Genomic DNA, 14997 nt, shown 5'->3' with positions numbered 1-14997 from the left:
AATGTTAGGTGTCATCAAGAAACAGTCCCTATTTATTTATTACTGGATTACCAAATGCAATGAATTTAGTTTTTTCCAATAAAATCACTGTGACCTGCCACAAATGAAGTAAGGAAAATCAATTGTGATCCACAAAAGATAAGATTTTTAACATTTCATGAAGATAATATTACAAAATTGAAGGGGATGAAAAGACAAATCGAATGGACAAAGCACAAGAGTCAAAGTGCTTAGCAAAAGTTATGCAAATTATTGTACTTCCAATAGTATGCACCACTTCAACTATGGAACAATGGAACAGATGTACAGTTTTTGTACAACTAAAAATCCCTTCGGAACAAATTTTAAAACATGGTAGCCATACCACTTTAATGAATACCACTATGCTTCTTTACTTGAACAACCAAAGCATTGATTGCAAGACATATAGGTACATTCATAGGTACATTAAGAAGGCATTTATTCCTAGAAAAGTGCTATCATATACCTCATAGATACGACGTCCTATTAATGTGGACAGTAAAGCCAAAGATTGAGTATAGATTTTCTCTTCATGAAGAGACAACTCATATTAAATTATCATTTAAAATTGTAGATACTAAAGACATCTATTAAATACAAACAAAGTACAAAATAAATTTTTTATGACAATAACCAAATACATTATAAAAATTAATAATAAAATATAGACACATTATAAAGACCAAAAAAAAAATAACAAACATGTGGAGCATGGTTGACGTTGAAATGAAAGCATCTGTGATGCAACTGTGATGTGGTGGAGACTTCCACAAACTGTTGGCTGAGGATTCGAACAGCTTATCTATAGTTTCTTCATACAAAGATCCATCTTATACACATTGACACCGGCAGGAAACGATCTTAACTTGATTTTGCAAAGCCTATCACGCGTCCAAAGACTTAGAAAAGGAAACATCACTGCTGTGACTATAATCTGGAACTGACTTCTAAGTAGAACCATGGAATTCTAAGTAAATAGCATTGTTAAAAACCAGTCTGTGTATCTTGTAGAAATACTTGCATTGGAAAATATTCCATAATAACAATAGCAACACGAAGCCACAAAAACATCGATCTTATAAGCTGAAACCGCCAAAAGCAGAGCTTGATTTGGAAATAGAAGCATCTGCGACGCGACAGTAATATTTTGGAGACTTCCATAAAATGATGGGCGACGATTCGAACAGCTTATCCAGAGCTTTATCATACAAAAATCCGTCTTCTACACATTGACACCATCAGGAAACGATCTTCACCTGACTTGCAGAGTCTATCGTGCGTCCAAAGACATGGAAATGGAAGCGTCGCTTCTGTGAGTGTAATCTGGAACAGACTTGGTAGCACTGCTTGGTGAGCTCAACTTCAAATCAAAAGGGGCATAAAAACCTGGAATCGGAGCTTCTTCTGCAAGTATTTGCACAACTTGTCTCATCCCAAGCCTGCCTTCTGCCTGACGATTAGAGCATATCAGCCCTACTGCGAGCACTCTCTCCATCTCACCTTCAACATATTGTCCTCCAAGATTCGGATCTGCTGCATCCATCAGACTGCCATGTGCATGCAGCTCTCTCACCCACTTTACCATGACTGTCTGACCATGTTCCAGAGTGGGCTCGAAGGGTCTCCTTCCGCATGCAACCTCCAACATAAATATACCAAAGCTGAACACATCTGTCGCAGGGCTCGCCTTTCCTGTGTGAACCAGCTCTGGTGCGATGTACCCCAGCGTTCCAACCACTCGAGTAGTGTGTGAGTTTTTGTTGTGCTCGTACAGACGGGCTAGACCAAAATCCCCTAACTTCCCATTCAACTCCGAGTCTAGCAGAACATTGCTGGACTTGATGTCTCTGTGTACTACGCATTTCTCCCACTCTTCGTGAAGATACAACAAACCCGCAGCCACATCTCTGATTATTCTGTACCTCTGATCCCAGTCGAGCACCTTCTCTCGGTTTCCAAATATCATCTTATCCAGGCTACCATTTGGCATGTAGTCATAGACTATGAATAGCTGCTTTTCCCGACTGCAGAAGCCTCTGATCTGCACAAGATTTCGATGTTGAAGGCGACCGAGACTCGAGATTTCTGCTATGAATTCCTTCATCCCATCATCTGTTTCTCTAATAATACATTTCACCGCTACTTGGATTCCGTTTGTGGGAAGGATTCCTCTATATACCCGACCGAAGCCTCCAGATCCTATAAGTTCTTCCTCTCGGAAGCCCTTGGTTGCTGTATGCAGGTCTTCGTAGTTAAACCTGTGAGGCCAGTATTCCTCCTCCCATTCTTCAACAACTTCTCTGTACTGGTTTCTCTTCAACTGCACAAGGTATGCTGCACCTACCACCAACAGGACGATGCAAGCTGTGCTAACACCAGCTATCAATTTGGAGTATGAGGTCTTGGACTTTCTGTGTGAGAAGGATGGAAGATTAGATGTAATCAGGGGGAAAACAGTTCCGTTTGTAGCAAAGCTCCAGGCGAGGATGTAATTCTCTTCATACATGACTCCCGTAGCTGCCGAGAAACCGACGTACATTTCTTCTTCTAAAATATTAGTCAGGGATAGATTTTTCATATGCAAGAGTGGTTTTTGTGGGCGATCAAGACCAACCTCCACAATGCTGACTTTGAGCTCCTTGCAAAGATCGTCATAATCAACCCAAGCTTGAATATTTTCTCCGCTTTTGAGATCCAAATCCTGGAATCGGCTGCTGTTAGTCCAGTAGCCTGCAGGTGTAGCGTTTACAGACGTGAGGTCGTTGAGATCCACAGCAACGTGATTGCCGTCGATGTCGTGGAATTCAAAGTTATTTACTGTGTCGAACTCGATTGCAAACAGATGATTAGAGGCCTCTCCCATAACTGATAAATTGCTGATCAAGCCAAGATACGGACAAGGGAGAAAACCGTTTAGAGATCTGTGAGGCGTCATCATAAACGCCAGTCCAAACCCAGATTGTGAAGCAGGAGAAGGAATGATACTGAACACAAAAGTTGTGCTAAACGAGAAAGTCGAATTCAGATCTTTCATGCGCACAGGATGTGGATAGAAAGCACGGCCGATACTATATTGGATGCGACCATTAAGGGAGATGGCATTGGACTGCACTGAAGCATTCCCATACAATTCCAGGGTCGACATGTTGAATTGATTGAAGATAAAATTTGTGTGGGCTTGGACAACAAGCAAGGTGGGTAGGAAGAGAATTACAAGGACCGCGCTCAAACTTTCCTCGTCTGTCAAGCTCAAGCTCGACTTCGACAACGATCTCCTGTTGGAACATAATGACCGAACAATATATAAAAATAAAGAGAAAAATTCGAAGTAGACGGCCAACAGGCTGAAAATAATTCTTTCTGTGGGAGCTAAAATTGAAATAGAAATACACCTGAGAATGAGAAAACAAATTTGATTATTCCAAGCTTACAAAATGGTGCATATTTACCTTTTACCGTATTGCAAAGGTTCCATTGCTTCTGTATGTTGTCCCTTCTCACGTCTCTAGCTCTCTGGCTTTTTAATATATATATAAACAAAGTGGAGAAATAAAGCCAGAAAGAAAGATTTATGTGTTGCGAAGTTGTCCACGCGTTTGAACGTTTAACCTCAGACCGCGGCGTGTGAAAGGGCAACCATTCCAGGAAAAGATAAGAACGCAACGGAGTACTCGAGCGTCACGCAATGAAACTGCGACACGAAACTTTCAAACTTTTGCCAATTTGAAAAGAGTAAAATAAGTGAGCGGAGTCTACAACATGTCATCATGTTGATAGATCTTTTTGGAGCCTACACATTAAATGTTAGGGATGGGATTCAAATATACAAAACAAATCCCTGATGTCGCGCTCTGTGTTGTCAACAATGTAAGAAGAAGTCATGAGGGCGGACTTAATGAGTGCTTCAATGCCACCGACGTGAGGTCATGACATAAACGTCCCTGATAGAAATATGTAGGGCGAGGCCGCTTCTCCCACTTCCGCGTATGCTGCCAACATGTTCACACCGGGAACGGTCAAATCTGGCTTCAGAATATGCGGATATTCTACGGTAGCGAGATGTAGGTCCCTTTCACGTAAAGGCCGCTACCATTGGACCAGCTATGGTCTTTCCCACAACTGGTTTGGCTTCGCGGAAAGTTCTTGATAAATGGTTCTTCAGTTTTCGATTTATTTTAGTTCCACTTTCTGCATTCCGTTCGTATTCGAATAATCAGATAGCTTTCGGAATTCGAATTACAGGAGAGCTTTCTGTATTAACACTACAAGGAATGGAATTTTCGCAGTACACAGAAAGGTAAATCTGTACCATTTTGTAAGCCAAATTCAGTTATTTTTAACTTTTCCATTTGATAGATGTATTCCTAGTTCAGAAAGAATCATTGCAACCTGTTAGTCGACTGCCTCGAATTTTTCTTTTCCATTTTGATTTATGTTGCTTATTATATTTTAAATTCGAACAGGATAGCGAAGTTCAGCTGGAGTTCGACAGTACAAAGCTTGAGCGTGGTCCTTCTTTATCTTCTCCCGTCTCGTATGTTGTCCAAGCCAAGACAAATTTTATATTCAACCAATTCAATACGTCGACCCTCCAATTGTTTGGAAATGCTTCAGTGCGGTCCAATGCCGTCTCCCTTAATCAACCATCCCAATATAGTATGGGGCGAGCTTTCTATCCCCATCCAGTGCGTATGAGAGATCCTGCCTCTCTCAATTCTATCTTCTCTTTCACAACAACTTTCGTGTTTTCCATTGTCGCTTCTTCAAAAACATCCAGCGGGCACGGACTGGCATTTTTAATGACCCCCCACAGGTCTGTAGACGGATACTTACCAGGTCCGTACCTTGCTTTGATTAGCAATTTGTCAGTTATGGGAGATTCCTCTAATCGTCTATTTGCAGTCGAGTTCGACACATCAATGAACTTGCAAGTTGCGGTTATCGACGACAATCATGTTGGTGTGGATATCAATGACATCACGTCTGTAAACTCTACTCCTGCAGGCTACTGGATTAATAGCAGCCGATTCCAGGATTTGGATCTCAAAAGCGGAGAAAATATTCAAGCTTGGGTTGATTATGACGATCTGCGCAAGGAGCTCAAAGTCACCATAGTGAAGGCTGGTCTTGATCGCCCGCGGAAACCACTCTTACATATGAAAAATTTATCCCTGTCCAACATTTTTGAAGAAGAAATGTACGTCGGTTTCTCGGCGGCTACAGGAGCTCTTGTTGAAGAGAATTACATACTCGCCTGGAGCTTTACTATAAATGGACACGCCACGTCCCTGAATTCATCTAATCTTCCATCCTTCTCACACAGAAAGTCCAAGACCTCAAATTCCAGACTGATTGCTGGCATTAGCACAGCTTACGTTTTTCTCATCCTAGTGGCAGTGGCAGCATCACTTGTGCGGTTGAAAAAAAACCAGTACGGAGAAGTAATGGAAGAATGGGAGATAGAGTATTGGCCTCACAGGTTCCATTACAAAGAGCTATATATTGCAACCAAGGGCTTCCGAGAAAAACAACTTTTGGGATCTGGAGGCTTCGGTCGGATATACAGAGGATTACTTCCCACAAGTGGCGTCCAAGTAGCGGTGAAATGTATTCTTAGAGAAACCGACGAGGGGGTGAAGGAATTCATTGCAGAAATCTCGAGTCTTGGTCGCCTTCAACATCGAAACCTTGTGCAGATCAGAGGTTACTGCAGGCGAGAAAAGCAGCTATTCATAGTGTATGACTACATGCCAAATGGGAGCCTGGAAAAGATGATATTTGATAGCCCAAAGAAGTTGCTCGACTGGGATCACAGGTACAGAGTCGTCAGAGATGTTGCTGCAGGGCTGCTGTATCTTCACGAAGAGTGGGAGAAATGGGTAGTACACAGAGACATCAAGTCAAGCAACGTTTTGCTGGACTCGGAGTTCAATGGGAAGCTAGGGGATTTTGGGCTTGCCCGTCTGTACGATCATAACAAAAGCTTACAAACCACTCGTGTGGTAGGAACGCTGGGGTACATCGCACCGGAGTTCGTAGAAACAGGAAAGGCGACCCCTGCCACAGATGTGTTCAGTTTTGGTATTTTTATGTTGGAAGTTGCATGCGGAAGAAGACCCGTGGATCTCTCCGTCCAATCTGATAAAATAGTTTTGGTGGACTGGGTGAGAGAACTATTCTCTGCAAGCAGTCTGATGGACGCGGTCGACCCAAATCTTGGTGGGCAGTACGCTGAAGATGAGATGGAGAGAGTGCTGAAACTGGGTCTAATCTGTTCCAATCCTCAGCCAGAAGGCAGGCTTGGAATGAGACATGTTTTGAAAATACTGGAAGAACAAGCTCCAGTACCAGATTTCAGTGCTCCATTTTACATGGAGACGACTGCACTCATCAGTACGTGGAAGTCTCCACCATATTACAGCCGCGGCACAGACGCTTCCACTTCCAAGTCAAGCGATCTTTCTTGTGGTGTCACTGTATAAGTTAAGATCTCTATTTGTGCCATTCTTATTGTGAACATCTTGTTTAGTTTCTAATATTCACTGACGCAAGTATTTCTACAAAACGCAGTAGCTTTTAACATTAACATAGCTTTTAACGTTAACATTTATTAGTTCCTGCATTATACAATAGCATATGTTATTTTGTTTTTTTCCCTCAACCAATCAAAGCGTAGAATTTTTACAAATGTTTTTACAGTTGTAATGTTTTTAATTTTATTTTATATAATGAAATTTTTTTTTTAAAAAAAATTATCTTCCTATTGGCTAGTACAATGAACAGTCATAGTGGAACAGTTCTAATATTCACTTGATATCAAATTGAAATATTTTTCCATCAACATTAACTTTTAAAAAAAAAATTCAAAAAATTCTAGGATTGGTGGGTGGTTGTAATTTATGCAATTTCTACAAACATCTAATCTTTGTCAAAAAAAATCTATCGACATATTTTTTTCCTTCCAACACATTTTGGAAACATCTATTTTAATGCAATTTCTACAAACATCTATCTTTGTCAAAAAACAATTGTGCTCATGTTTTTTCCTTTCAACACATTTTGGAAACATCTATTTTAATGCAATTTCTACAAACATCTAATCTTTGTCAAAAAAATCTGTCCACATGTTTTTTCCTTCCAACACATTTTGGAAACATCTATTTTAATGCAATTTCTACAAACATCTAATCTTTGTCAAAAACAATTTGTCCACATGTTTTTTTTTCCTTCCAACACATTCTGGAAACATTTATTTTTGCCCAATAAAATCTATCCGCATGTTATCTTCCCTTCCAAGACAGTCTAGAGAACATTCACAATCATATTTTCAAGCTAAGAAAATATTGTTAGAATTCACATCTTACATATATGTGTACTATATAATCAGACACCATGGAACTTGTGTCTGTGTTCATTTCTTTCTTAAGCATCTGATTGATTTAAAATAGTATGAGACAATCAAACTATTCATTTTGAATGTATAATTATAAGAAAAATATCATTTTGTTTGTACTGGTACTTTTTTCTAGTCGACGTCTTTGCCAGAAATCATCGGTGCATCACAGTGTTTATGAGGCAAGTTGCAAAGGTGGTAGAGCACCATTTCTTGCTATAGAGTTTAAATTTATCATTTAATTAAGCCAACATAAATCATGGTGATGTGCATGTACAATGCAAGCCCAAGTACTAGCGTTGGAGATGTAGATATGTTTTTTTTCAATTTTTAGCTTTATTTTCTATATTATAAAATTCATATTACTTAGCTTTTAATTTAAGTTTCTAATTTTTTTCATATCATATTTTTCTGAATTGAAATAATTTTGTAAGCTACACTGATTTTATACAATCTTGTTGCCCTCCCTATGAATGTGTGGCTAAAGACATGAATGATCAGCAACTGGTCTCTATCAATTCAAAAAATTTCTATGGGGATCTTCTTCAGGGTTTGAAGGTGAATTTCATGGGCATTTCAATAAAAAGTTGTGACATGTTTTTTAGCTATCATTTTTCTTTCCATAATGTGAAAACTATAAAGTTATTTCTTTTGGTAACATGTACATCACTTTTGTTTGAGGAATGCTTAGATTGTTGCCTCACCTTTCTAACATTATGTGCTTGTTGCTTTGGTATTTAATATTTAATTCTCAATGGCAATGCAAAGATGGCACATTGCAACTCTTCTTTCCTATTGGTGCAAATATGAGTGGGATTGGACACATTTGTTATGACAAAGAAATTAAATGTTTAAATTAGGAGGACCTAGATCATACTAGACACATCTTTCCAATTTTTAATGGATACCATACAATTTTGCAGGTGTATATATTTTTTCTATCATCATTTTTGATGTTTCTTCTTATTTGTGGTGGATATCTTCTCGAAAAGATCATATTTGTGTTTATGAGGCTCTTTATATCATGATTTGATTTTTTTCTTGCAACTCTTCAAAGTGAGTGATTAACAAATCAATAGTCAAATCTTGTATTAAATTAATTTTTTGACCATCAATTTTTTTGCCAATATTCAGTTGGTTATTTTCTAACAAAGTAAGTGTTGAAATGAGGTTTTCTAAGTTGTTGAAATATGTCTAATTTGGTTTGTATGAGCATTTATTTGTTGTTAAGTTTTTTCTATATATCTATTTCAGGAAGCCAAAATCTATTGCTAAATTGAAAAAATATCATCTTGTAGCTTGAAGCCTTGAACAACTTTTAGATTTCTTTTTTTGCCATTTCTTATTTATGACAATGTCAAAGAAATTATATAGTTTAACCATTTAGAGTAAGAATAAAAGGAAAATGTATTTAATATTTTTCAAAAAGCTTTTGTATTGGCCTTTGAACCAAATTTAATAACATCAACATTTTTGAGTATGCTCAGTGGTGCATTTACTACTTATTTAAAGCAGCTCTTTTTTCAATCAATCTACAAGGAGAAAAGATAAGTATACTACCAAAACCAAGGTAAAACAATGGTAAGTGAGGTGTGAACTAAATATGGAGAATATGATGTGGAGGACAAGCAATAGTGACAAGGATAGGGAGACAAAGATCAGTCCTAACAAATGTAGCAAGGTCAAGGGCAGTTATTTACAACTCTAAAATCTATATAAAAGATCTTAAATTTTATCTCAGATTGAGGTAGAGACTCAAAGAAAATTAAGAAAATTAAGTTCCTTAGCTATGAGACCTAGTTTTTCTACCTACCAATGCACAATAGACCCTTACCATTAGACTAGGCATATGGGTATCTTAAGACTTTGTCAGACTAATTCATTACCTATGTTATTCATTTAAAAACTTGCTTGGCCTATGCAACTTGGGTTTGAACTATTTGCAAGTTTTTCTTTCAAGCTTGCAAATCACTGCAAGTTGCCTTTTGGTACTTTGCTCTTGTTACCATCTATATTGATACCTTATTTGTTCCAATAACAATAAGGATTGATGACTTTTGTCCTTAAGAATTGCTTTGTTTTGTATATGAAGTAGCAGTTAGAAATTTGTGTGAAATATGGATTGTGGAACTGAAACATATTGTTTTGATAAAATATATAAATCCTTTTTAGAGAATATTCAGCACACAATGGTTGCATTGGTGAGTTTAGTGGGTGTTGTCTAAATTATGAGTAAAAAATGTGATCTATTTCATTTCTGCATTAACAATTTTGTTAAGCTTTTCTCAAATTATTTTGGACAAAAGAATGATTTCTCATTGACATATTCAAGCACTAAAACACAATCTTGTTATCTCAATAAATTCACATTGATAAATGATTTTTGTTTTATATAATTTGAAAATTTTATACAAGAATTTAATATATACCTGAAATTGTAATAAGTATCAAATGCTTATTCTTATTCCAAATTTATTCTATAATGACTCCATTTTTTAGCTTTTACGTTCTCCAAAGACTAAGTGGAGCACAAGAGGAAATTAAATTAATTTCTTATAAAGTCATTAAATAAATTAAAATTAAAAAATTAAAAAGTGACTTTATATTTAATTAATTTAATTAATTATTATATTACAAGGGAGAAGCTTCTAGGGTGTGTATTAATTATTAGAAAGGTGGAAGCCTCTAGTAATTTAATTTTCTAGAAGTACAATTAATTATTGTATTGCAAGGTAGGAGTTTCTTGTAATGCCCTGCCAAGGGATCCAAAGAATTCCACTAAGTTTCCCAAACAATTTTTTTTTTAAACATGAAATATAAACCATTCACAATTTATACATAGTAACGAAAGCAATAGCAACAATTCAAATGAAAGTAAACATAACATACATAACAGTTACATTCTTTAAAGATCCCTTAACATTGTATCACATCTAAATTAGCTATTCATCTAACATCACATCCTTAGCAATGTTACATCCAACATTCTTAACCATATACAAGTGTCTTTTTAGTAATTACATTTTAGATTGCTCAATCATCCACTATACATGTCACAAGGTATGAAAAGCTTAAAAGAATAAACATCCATGTAAATAAAGTACATCATCTTCCAATATTAATCCATGATGCAATTAAAGTAAATGAAACCACATATCATACATGATACATCATCATAAAAGATAACCATATATCACAAACATAAATAACTAAGTGCATCGTTCCTCCCAACCGTAAATAGCATCATTAGACCATTGTGGATCCTAGCCATCCCTCCATGCGTAACATCCCAAAGCACCGAAGAGATCATCAGTATTATCATAGTAGGAATGTCACTCCTAAAACATCCTACTAACATACAAAGTAAAGCATAAGATAACATCATTTAACATATGCAAATCATCAATATAAGAAACATACCGGTAAATACATCCATCATAGGGTATATCATCTATCATAATGATCCAAGAGCAGAATGAAGATAAATACCAACCAAGAATACTTCAGCCACGGTGTCTCGAACGGATCTCAAATGATAAGAGTGGAAATACACTACCACCTAACCACATGGAACCTAAGTGGTCCACTCCCACTGTGCTGAGGAGATAATCTCAAGTCCCAAATAGGCTATCAAATCACATATCAAAAGTACTCTCTAAGTCCAGGAATCTTAAAAGTATACTAACTCAAAGGTCCCATCACACAAAACTGACATCTAATTCTCAGAGGCACACAATGACATGTAGGAAACCTACTCTGCAAGTGGGAAAGTGTCATCGCATTTATCACATACAAGTTACCCTGGCAGTTAGCTAAACTACACGGGTCCATACTGATCTCATGCGGCCACTAGTATCCTCTCATACTGACGAGGCATACTATTTAATGCAAGGTCACAACCCTACGTTCTCTCTACTCCCATCCTAGTCTGTACAAGCACTCAAGGCATGGGCGAGAACATCAAAACAATTATCTTTTTAGGTTCATTTAATCTGCATTTAGTGTGTAAATGTTATCACTTATTAACCAAACTTACAATGAGTTACCCTAGTAGCCACTTAGGGCCCCAACCCCCATTGCAAGCCACTTCCCGACACTACAAGTAGATAACCTACACTAAGCTCATGGAATCATAAATCACCACAGTCCTTTACAAGCGACTGTAAAAATACCAAAAGATAATCCATAAAAAGTATCATTAAATATCCACAATAAAAGCATCAAATATCCACAATAAGAATCATCAAATCTCCATGAGCATCTAAAAAAAGAATCCATAGAAAATCATGACCACAATGGTTCTCTATTGGCAACTGAAAGCATCACTGATAATCATAAGTATCCATTGGTTCTCAATAACCAAAATATATCTCAAAATAAATCACCACACCCGTTGGTTCTTCAACAAGCAACCAAGAATATCTCAAAATCATACTGATGGAAGACTCCAAAATGGTTAAGTCAAAACATGTTACAACATGACATCATCAAGAAATAAATTCACATTTCAGTCCCATCATGGCAACTAGAAAGTAATCTAGGGATAACTGATCGATGACTCAAAAATGATTAGCTCAAGTGTCTCATACACATACATCTCAGCTTCACACATGAAGACTGATGAACAATAATAATCAATAAATACAAACATTTCATAGAGAATATGATCACATTACCATGGTTGGGCTTATAAAGATCGAGACCAAATAAGATCAACATGCCATCACATCTCATAACCCCCGAGCCTCCGGTAACAACCTAGGAGTGGTCAGCACTAGTCAACCCAAAAACCCAAAACAAAAAGCATAGAGAATACACGATGCAAACACATGTTTTGGTTTACTAAATTAAGTGTAGAGGTTTCCAGTTTTTGTTTCAAGTATACGAAGAGTAATCATTTGACCTACAAGTCAACCCGTTTGTTCCCCAATAGCATTATTCTTCTAAGAATAGCTTAAGGGTAAAATACTTTACTCATTAAATTGATCATCATTGACCTTTAATTAAATTGTTCTCTTTATTTAACTACGATCCATATTCTAATTGATTAACTCTTCTTTAATGTTACTTCAACTTTTCAACATAGACCAAGGAACATTATTCGTTAAAATATAAGAGAGCCAATTATCAATCTTCGAATAAGAAGATTATAACTTTATTAAAATGATCAATTAACCTAGGTACACAATCCATGAATTTTATCATGCTAATAATACTTAATTAAAACTTAATTAAATATTACTAAGATTTAAGCCTCCTAATTCAGTCGTTGTAATAATTAAATCATCACTAGTAACCATGAAATACCTAAAGTCTTTATTCAAGTCCTTTAAATAAGACTTATCAACTTTGATACTTAACAACTCCACTAAAAGAATCGTTATTATCATATCGATTAAAACTTTGTTACATAACTTGATTATTAATTAAATGCAATTAACTCTAATTAATTAATTTAATTAATAATTACATATCCAAGGCAACGTTCCAATTAATATCAGTTGACTAATAACTAACTATAATTTTGTAAGTTAAAAGTCAACTACTATTAAATTTAAGGTATTTTCTAGGTAGAAGAGATTCCTGATTTCACCCATTTTATATTTAAATGATAGGTGCAATTTAATATTTCACACGACAATCTCAAAGAATGTCTCTCAATTAATAATTAACCATAGTTCCATAACCTATATTTTGATGCATTTATATTCCCAATAATATAAGGATAACTATCATTATCTAATAATTACTTTAACCTTTTGTTTCCTATCCCTTGATATTATCTCAACCAATTATTATAGCTTATTGCTATACTTCAATTATTACTAATCTCAAATTGAATTTAATTAAATTACTTAATAGTTATACTAACTATACATATCATTCATCAATAATTGCTAAGCTCAACAATTATTAATAAATAATAATCTCATTAATAATTTCATTATTATAATGATCAATATTTAAATCAAATTCATCGTTCATTCAATCATTCAATGAATATCAAGTAAACATTAATATCACTAGGAAGAATTGTTCTTTTAAAATCATATATAATTTTCTCAATTCTCCATTCGTGAGAATTCCAAAACTATTTGGGCAACTACCCTATTTCAATTGCAACACTTTTTTATTAATCTTATTTACACTAATTCATTACTTAAATAAAATTCTGTTAATATTATACACACACACACACACACACAGATATATATATAATTAATACTTCATTATACTAAAAAAATTGAATTACAATATATATATATATATATATATATATATATATATATATTCTCATTTATACACACACACACACACACACACACACACACATATATATATATACATATAATAATATTTATTAACTTCACATATATAAATATCGAATTCAAAACATAACATATGAGTTTTTTTAAAAATAAAATAACATAATATACTATATGCCTTTCTTAACATTGGCACAGGTTACAAACAATATCGCCGCTGCTTTAATGGACACATGACAGTGTCTATGGAAGCCTGCATCAGCCGCGGTTGTAGCGCCATCTCATACAGGAGGCCTGTCGCGGCTCTGCCACAATAGTAGCCACCGGGCAGTCACAAAGGACTGCCGGCGCATCCACTGTTGTGGACAGTGACCGCCGGGAGTGGGGTAGGATGTGACTGCCCACCCCCCCCAATACATATTAAATTATATAATTTTTAAAAAAAAGGTTTTTTTCATAAAACGCTTTCTCATGCGCGATTTGGATATAATCCTTCACTAAATTTTATTAATTCGATTTCTTTCATATATATATATATATGTATATATATATATATATGTGTGTGTGTGTGTGTGTGTGTGTGTATACATGCAGAACATAACATATATATATATATATATATATATATATATATATATATATATATATATATATATATATATATATATATATATATATATATATATATATATACATACATATATATACATACATACATATATATATGTGTGTGTGTGTGTGTGTGTGTGTGTGTGTGTGTGTGTGCAAATCTGAAAAAACATGTATATTTCTTCATATACATAATTTTAAAATAGAGGCTTTCAATTTAAAGATTTTCTATAAAATATTTGTTTTCTAAATTTTATCCAATAATTTCTCTATTAGGCTTGACTATTGTTTTAGAAACCATTTTTAAATTTATTTCAATTTGATTCTAATTCGAACCCAAACCCATTTCAAATCTAATTTCTTCCTTAATTGGATCTAGGGTTTTTTATTGTTTTCTTCTCAACCAAATAGCATATCTAAATTCCAATTTCAAGTTGTAGATTCAATCACAGAGAGTATTTAGACACGATGAAGATAGGAAGAGAAATATTGGAAAGAGAATATGTGAATATCATGAGTGCACCTGGACACTGATGCTAATTCACCATGCCTCATAAGTCCATAGAAAATCCCTTCCTTCTCCAACATTCGCAATTCCTCTAAGATCCAAGCCAACCGAATCCTCCAAGAGACTAGAGGTGCTAGAAGAAGTATAAGAGCATGTAGAAACATATGATCATGTAGAAGCATATGAGCTTCTCAATGCAT

At 35.4% G+C, this 14997-nt stretch overlaps 1 protein-coding gene and 1 pseudogene across 1 annotated transcript; one reads left to right on the top strand and one right to left on the bottom strand.

The window, feature by feature from the left end:
• Positions 1 to 576: 576 nt before the first annotated feature.
• Positions 577 to 3707, bottom strand: LOC149549362 (L-type lectin-domain containing receptor kinase SIT2-like). The gene is made up of 2 exons (XM_089794901.1): positions 3471 to 3707; positions 577 to 3296 (listed from the first exon to the last, which is right to left on the bottom strand). The coding sequence occupies exons 1-2, from the start codon at positions 3494 to 3496 to the stop codon at positions 1292 to 1294; spliced, it is 2031 nt and encodes a 676-aa protein (XP_089651027.1). The 5' UTR covers positions 3497 to 3707; the 3' UTR covers positions 577 to 1291.
• Positions 3708 to 4548: 841 nt separating this feature from the next.
• On the top strand, positions 4549 to 6503 carry LOC149549361 (L-type lectin-domain containing receptor kinase SIT2 pseudogene; annotated as a pseudogene).
• Positions 6504 to 14997: the final 8494 nt, after the last annotated feature.

This window comes from Cupressus sempervirens, chromosome 7 (assembly GCF_028749045.1).
Source record: "Cupressus sempervirens isolate cs-2001-9-10 chromosome 7, ASM2874904v1, whole genome shotgun sequence".
Classification (NCBI taxonomy): domain Eukaryota; kingdom Viridiplantae; phylum Streptophyta; class Pinopsida; order Cupressales; family Cupressaceae; genus Cupressus; species Cupressus sempervirens.
Note: the sequence above shows the minus strand (reverse complement) of the source record. Positions and strands in the feature narration are given on the sequence as shown.